We start from the raw sequence: 6804 nt of genomic DNA, 5'->3' as shown, positions 1-6804 counted from the left end.
TCTCCCTCTCTCTCTGTCTCTGTCAACACACACACACACACACACACACACACACACACACACACTGTGAGGTCTGCAGTGCAACTGGGATTTAACAAGAGGGGCTCCCTCTGCTGCAATTGCATCTGTGGTCCACCGGAGGGCGACCAGCCGGGACGTCCTGTGCTTTGCATATTAAAGTTTTTGCAAGCGCATTGACATGTGTTTTTTGTGTAAAAGAGAGAGAGACACATACACACACAGAGAAGCTGGTCAGCTGCTTTGCAACTGGGATTGAACCAGAGGTGCTCCCTCTTCTGGCTTTTTCTTATGCACACTATTAAAAAAAGTTGGGCGCACCCAAATCAGCGTTCAAAGATTGATGGCTCCCTGTCAGAGCACTGGCTATGAATTTCAGATCGATCAGGCCTTAACTTGACAAAAAAGTTATCAATCGTTCTTTTCATCTTTTCTCATTGCCCACGGTCAGTTATATCCACTTCTGTCGGTCCTAGGATATTCACAAGGCCTGTGTATCATCACTGATTTCTATAATCCACTTGATTCCGATTCACAAGGTCCAGATTCGATTTGGTGCAATTTTTACTCAGAAAGTGAGAGATCTTATAATTCTGATCATTTATCAGTACTGACACTAAACTTTATCAGAGATGTGACCATCACAGCACATGCCGTTGTGTCAAAGTAACTGAGAATAAAATAAAATAAAAAACATAAAGGAGATTTTCCTGGCATGGATTTTATAGCAGATAACCTTAAAAATATTCTGCAATTATACCTAATTTGAAAAAGTTTACATTTCTTCAGTATTAAACAGCAGAAATTAAGCTTTCTTATCCGACGTCATTTACAAAGGAAAGAAAAGACAGCGGCCGCCAGCGCTGTAAACAACGGTAGACTGATGGGTAATAAGCGAATGAGTAATGCAGAAAACACATGTTTGAGATGGGAAACTTTTCTTGAAGTTTCTCTCACAGTTCACGCACAGCGAGCTGTGCGTGAACTGTGGGTTTTATCGTGTTGGAAGCAAAACAGCAAAAGTAAGAAGGAATTAAGGATGATATTAGCCCCCACGCCGACTAAGCTAATTCTGATGCGTCGGTCCGCTCTGTTTGCGTCTTCGTGTGGAATGCGTTTCCTGCTCTCATTTGCTGGTTGTTGTTGAAATAGTTTTGTGAGCTTTAACCTGAGATTCTGGCGTTTCTGGTAAAACACATTTATATTCATTCAATTCAGGATTTAATGAATCGATATCGCTTCATTCAAGCTACTCACCTGTCTATATCCACCTCCACTTCCAGCTGGACCACGGACATTTACTGATTGGTTTAGACCACGAAGGGGAATCACGTGTGTCTGTTGTTGATCACATGGACGTCTGTGGCAAATTTTACAAACACTTCTCATAATGAACGAACTCAGGAGGTTCAACGTTCCAGCGGTGAGCTGCTCTGTGCCACTTCCTTGAATATTAGCTGGGGAAATCAGCCAGATCAGCAGCAGGTGGACACAATCACACAGGTGCGTGGGCCAAGAGCGAGAGCCCGTAAGGATCTCCACCCAGGCAGAGAGGAGGAGGAGAGACAAAGAAAACAAAAACGAACAACAAGAACAACAAAACCTGTAGCCAGCGTGAGCGAACCAGAGAGACACGGGGACCGTGACACATTTTCCCCACCAAGTTGAAGTCACTGATTTTGCTGTTCCAGACTTTTGGACTGAAAGTGAACAGCGGGTCCTGACTCCGCGTCCGTGGTAGAGGTTGACTGTCATGTTGTGTAAAGGTGGCATCCTCCTGCCCTCGTAGGAGTTTTTTGAGCTGTGGATCTAAACAGCTTTTTTTATTATTATTTTTATTTTTGCTTTGCCAGACTTCTACAACCTCAACTGAAAACTGTACGCTCCATGGTAATCCGCTGTTACTGGGAAAATATAAGTCAATGCAGTACTGTGTAAATACAGGGAGTTTATTGAAACACAAAGAACTTCAACAAAGCATAGCATGTTAAACCATGCAATCTGAATGGGAAAAAAAGCCCCCCCCCCCAAAAAAAAGTGGCATTTAACATGATGATATTCTATTGCCTTCTGGGGGAGGAGGTGGTGCGCTCTTTCGTTTTTTCGCCTCTTTGGTGCCGCTCTCCTTCTTCTGTTTATTGTCCTCCTGTAGCTGTAACAAAGAGGGACGAAATAACAAAAAAGAGAAACATATTTGTCAAGTAATTTTACCCCCCCCCCCCCCCCAAAGTGGCATTTAACATGATGATATTCTACTGCCTTCTGGGGGAGGGAAGGAACAGCGGTTTTTCTTTTGAGTTTATATTCAAGTTTTCTCCTTCTTGCCCCCTCTGGTGTACAATTTCTTCCTTTTTCCTGTTTAAAAAGAGTTCATATATTTTGTCATTTGACTGTAAGCAGTGCAAGGAGGAGATGCTCGCTTTTTGCATGACAGTCTGCCACTTCAGCCTTCCCTTTCTTTATAAGGCTGGAAAATACTTCAGACCCCTCCTCAGGCAGTAAGGGGCCTGAGGTGGGGTCTGAACTGTGGGTACCGGTATGAGGAGAGAAGGGGCACAGGACTGGATGGTGGGTTAAGGTTAGGATTTGGTTGGGGGAGGGAATTGCTAAAAGTCCTCATCTCGTCTTCAAATCCCTTCTTTCCTGTATTAATGAGAATCCTGCGACAGTCTGTTCAGACCCCTCCCTGACTGAGGAGGGGTCTGAACCGGGTCGGGTAGAAGCTGGAGTGGAAAATGGGTTAGGGTAGAAAGGGAAGGGTGACAGACAGTCACACAAAAAGCAAGCATCTCCTCCTTGCACTGAAGTGGCTGCAATCAGCTGGAGGTCCAGGCTCCAGTGGATGAGGGTACAGGTACTCAACAGGTACAGGGGGCAGCCACGGCATGTTGGTCATGAACTGTTGAGATGGAGATGAATGGCTGCTGGGGTAAAAACCAAACAACCCAACTATGGAAGGCTCCTCACATACCCTCGAGGATACTGGGCAAACCCCACTCAATGAGGGCACCTCAAGAGCCGAAAGAAACATCCAAAATTATTGTTTTATATTATATTATATTATTTTATATTATATTGTTTTATAAAAAAGCAAGAAAAATCTTTTCATTTCAGACTGTTGAGGCACACTTGGTTGAGTGGAGCTTCAGTGGCACTGTAAACTATCTGAAAACACATTCACTTCAGTAATTATAATCTTTTAAATGGAAGTAGATCAAACAAGCAACAAGAAAAACTACTCTCGTTCAGTGTAACAAAAAGCACTGTAACAGCTTCATATAGCAGAAGCTTCTCCTGACCACTGGAGCCTAGCTGATTCTATAATGAACAGAATAAACAATTATTGAAAGAAGAAGAACTTATTTCTGTCCAAAGGACCTACTGAGCATTGGAACTTAAGAAAGGTGAATCACTCCTCCCACTTTTCAAGGCTTATGGGGATGGCTCATTTACACACTGGTTCCACTGTTCTAACATACACATTGCTGCTCTACTAGTCGAGTGAATGTTGTCCTTCTGTGCCGAATATCACAGTAGGAAGTGCAGGAATCTGTTCATCTAAACCTGTAATAAAGTTGTTAAGATCCAACATTGTGGCTTGTTCTTTACAGATAAGGGCCTTAGAAAGATTGCTGACTGCTCTGCCTTTAGTCCCATTTTCAGCTCCATCACTGGTATTCAGTCCAAAGTTATAAAACCAGATTTTCCACAGGGTGCTTTCTCCAACTGGGCCTCACCGGGTGGCAACATTTCGCTCATGGAAATCTGTCGATCTGTACCCCTCTGCTTTATAGGACGGAGGAGTCTGTGCACATAGGAGTCACCGATGATCACAGATATTTTCTTCACATGAAGATTCCAATCCTGCAGTTTCCTCTGTGTGTTGGGGTCTCTCGTTGGAGTGCAGACCTGTCGTTCTGGTGAGGATGGTGAGGAAGGAAGACAATAAGAGGAGGAGTCCTCTGTTATTCTTGTTTGGAGGCAGGTCTGCACACAAGGTTTCAATCTGTGTAGGTTTGTGAGTGTAACTCAAAGCTGTATTGTTTCAGTGAGGGGTTGACACGGTTATTCAGCTGTGTCGTTTCCCTGCTCACCTGTGGCTGTTGTTCTGGTTTACTGGGTGTGTCACTGCTGGTGTGGTAGCTGGATTCCAGTCTGCTAGCTCGGCTATAACCACCGCCTGGTTCTGGTCCAACGACTTGGGCTGGAGACGGCGGCCCAGGTTCCGTTTCTCCCAGGATGCTGCCATCTCAAAGGGGCCTCTCTAGAAAACTGAAAACAAATTTTAAACTCATACTCTATGCTTTGGTTATAATAGTCATGAAGGATAAAAATTGATCTCTGAGCTGAGTTTTTAGCATCTCCTCAATTAGAGTCTGTGTCCTTCTATTGAGATAGCTGGTTTAATCAAAGTTACTAAATTTGTGGTTATTTTTATTCAGAGATTGATGATAACGGTCTTCTGAAACATTTTTCTGATGATCAACCGCTTTAATAAGTCTGTAAATTTTGCAAACTTTAATAAAAAAAGTGTGGATCATCCGATTGTACTCTATTCCTCCGAGGTTCAGCTCTTTCATTCAGGGTGGATTTTACATACCGTTTGTCTCTGGCCACTCCTCGTTAAAATCTCCGATCTCCACCAGTCTGTACAAGGTAACAGATCATGTTGTTTTTTCATGTTAGGCTTCTTCTGGGTTAGGCCTTCCTGTTGCTCATGGTGGAAGATGGGTGCCTTTGTTGACCTAGGAGGGATAGCTGGAGACAGGTATTCTGAAATTGCCTTCTTTATTTTTTTTAACGTAATTTGAGATGGGCTACGTAAAAGGTATTTGCACATACCAAGGCAACTCTTTGGATTCCCCGTCCATAAACATCCGACAGTTCTGAAACATGGTTTTTTCCACACAGAGGATGGGAGAGGAGGAGGGGTGAGGAGGGGAGAGCTGGATGGGGAGGGTTCTGTGGGTTCATAAAATGGAGGTGGTCTGGTCTGATGGATTCCTCAAGCAAACGTGTCCGGTGGCAGTTTTATTTTCACCTAAATAACATTTGGGTGGGAGGAATCGGATCCACCGCAAGGCTTCTTTTTAAACAATTTTTCCCCGTTGTTGTAGCCGTTAACTTTTTAAGTGTCATGAGGGACTGGTTGTCTTGCATACTGGGCTGCGGAGCAACCCAGGCCTGCAAGATGGCATTGACAGTGGGCTTGTTGGTGTGCCATTTCTCCTTGTCCAAAGCCATCTGCACACGTGCAGGCTGAGGTGGGTAAAAGTATTTTCATTCTGAAATACATACAAAACAAACAAAGCAATGGAACAGAAGAGGCTTCTACTGAGCTTGATGCTGACTCAGCCATAGCATCCCCAGGTTCAGTGCTCAGGTATCTGTGGTTTTTAATGCATGCAAATTAATTAGAGCCAAGAGAGATGAAAAAACCAAAATACAAGGGGCGAACATCTCTGACATACAGCAACATATGTGGCTGACTGTTATGAGTCCAGGGTTAGGGTTTCTCTGTCAGATCAAAGAAACAAATCTTTCTTAATATGCTATTGATCCAGTTAGGTCAAGCACTCACCTCGCTTTCAGGCGTTTTACATCTAATGATGGGTTGGACAGTGGGACCCCACATTCTCCTAGGAAGAACTTGCCCCTGTCATCGCTGCCAGCAATTTGATTTTGCAAGGACACTGGACGGATGTTCCTAAAATAGCAGTCCAACAACTGCAGAGAAAAAAAGGAATCAATGTTAAATATCTCATAAAATCAATTCACAAGGTGCCTATAGAGCAAGAAGAGAGTCGCTGCTGAGAATGAATGACTTACTTGTTCTTCCTGGCTGGTTATCTTCAAGTTACCACTCAGCTCAACACCATCAGCTACTGCTTTCCGCGCCATCCAGTCCTCTACCTGTGTATGTAAAAAAAAAGGTGTTGGAGCTTAAAGAAATACAGACTTACATCAGCTGTCATTTCACTTATCGTGCACTTTGGTTGTTGGTGGCGCACTTACACAAAGTTCTTGAACAGCATTTCCTGTCAGTCCATGTTGTAAAATCAGGATGGCCTCGCAGTACTGTCTGAAGGTAGTCATTGCATATGTGGGGATGCAATCACCGCCTGAAAGTCTTGCGTGGAAATATTCAATATCCTTCTTGGCCACGGCAAGAATTTCCTTCTTATCAGACCTATTGCAAATGTGACAGAGGTAAGACATTATTGAAAGTTTGTATGTGTCATCCAATATGTGGAAGTGGCAATAAGGTCATCATACCTCGCTGTTGGCACAACTGTCGAAAACGCTTGGGGACTGTTCGTGATGATAAATCCACGTGTTTGAAGGCGAGTGCAGAGTTTAATGCAAGATTCTTCATCCTTGCAGTACTCCTGGAGCTCTGAGAAGTTCCAGACTCTACCTTCATTAGAAAACAGCTTCTGTGAAGCAATGGCTCTGGAAGCTTCTTCCTCACATTCCTGTGGTGTGCAGTCTTTCAGGCACACTCTGCTCAGGTGTGTGCGAATGGACTGTTGCGGCTTTTTACAAAGCAGGCAGTAGACAATGTTTCTCTCCATCTTGTTTGCACTGTAAATACAAAGAGTGAGAGGCAGAAAGTGAGAGAGAAAAACTGCATATCAATTTAGTTTATTTTGATAGTATGAGAAAACAAACAAAGAACAACAACAATACATCCACACACAAACTTTGCTTCCATCCCACCCCCCCAAAAAAACTTAAAGAAAAAAAAGTTTTAAAACAAGTTTTAAAGTTTAAAAATGAGGAGAA

General features: G+C 43.4%; 1 protein-coding gene across 1 annotated transcript; it reads right to left on the bottom strand.

The window, feature by feature from the left end:
• Positions 1 to 4238: 4238 nt before the first annotated feature.
• LOC146626086 (uncharacterized) lies at positions 4239 to 6593 on the bottom strand. The gene is made up of 7 exons (XM_085360306.1): positions 6295 to 6593; positions 6034 to 6208; positions 5848 to 5931; positions 5600 to 5745; positions 4861 to 5405; positions 4619 to 4776; positions 4239 to 4290 (listed from the first exon to the last, which is right to left on the bottom strand). The coding sequence occupies exons 1-5, from the start codon at positions 6591 to 6593 to the stop codon at positions 5147 to 5149; spliced, it is 963 nt and encodes a 320-aa protein (XP_085216432.1). The 3' UTR covers positions 4239 to 4290; positions 4619 to 4776; positions 4861 to 5146.
• Positions 6594 to 6804: the final 211 nt, after the last annotated feature.

The sequence above is a fragment of the Diplotaxodon limnothrissa genome, linkage group LG8 (assembly GCF_057381915.1).
Source record: "Diplotaxodon limnothrissa isolate DT_005_m linkage group LG8, D_limnothrissa_male_GT1.1, whole genome shotgun sequence".
In the NCBI taxonomy this organism is placed as follows: Eukaryota; Metazoa; Chordata; class Actinopteri; order Cichliformes; family Cichlidae; genus Diplotaxodon; species Diplotaxodon limnothrissa.
The sequence above is the reverse complement of the archived record's forward strand: the minus strand, read 5'-3'. Positions and strand labels throughout refer to the sequence as shown.

What these genes read in the sequence shown, in the direction of transcription:
- LOC146626086 (XM_085360306.1), bottom strand. Translation starts at nt 6,593, where the DNA reads ATGGAGAGAAACATTGTCTACTGCCTGCTTTGTAAAAAGCCGCAACAG. An exon ending in ATGCTGTTCAAGAACTTTGT is followed by an intron (nt 5,932 to 6,033) that starts GTAAGTGCGCCA and finishes TTACATACACAG; the next exon opens with GTAGAGGACTGGATGGCGCG. An exon ending in GTAAAACGCCTGAAAGCGAG is followed by an intron (nt 5,406 to 5,599) that starts GTGAGTGCTTGA and finishes TAAAAACCACAG; the next exon opens with ATACCTGAGCACTGAACCTG.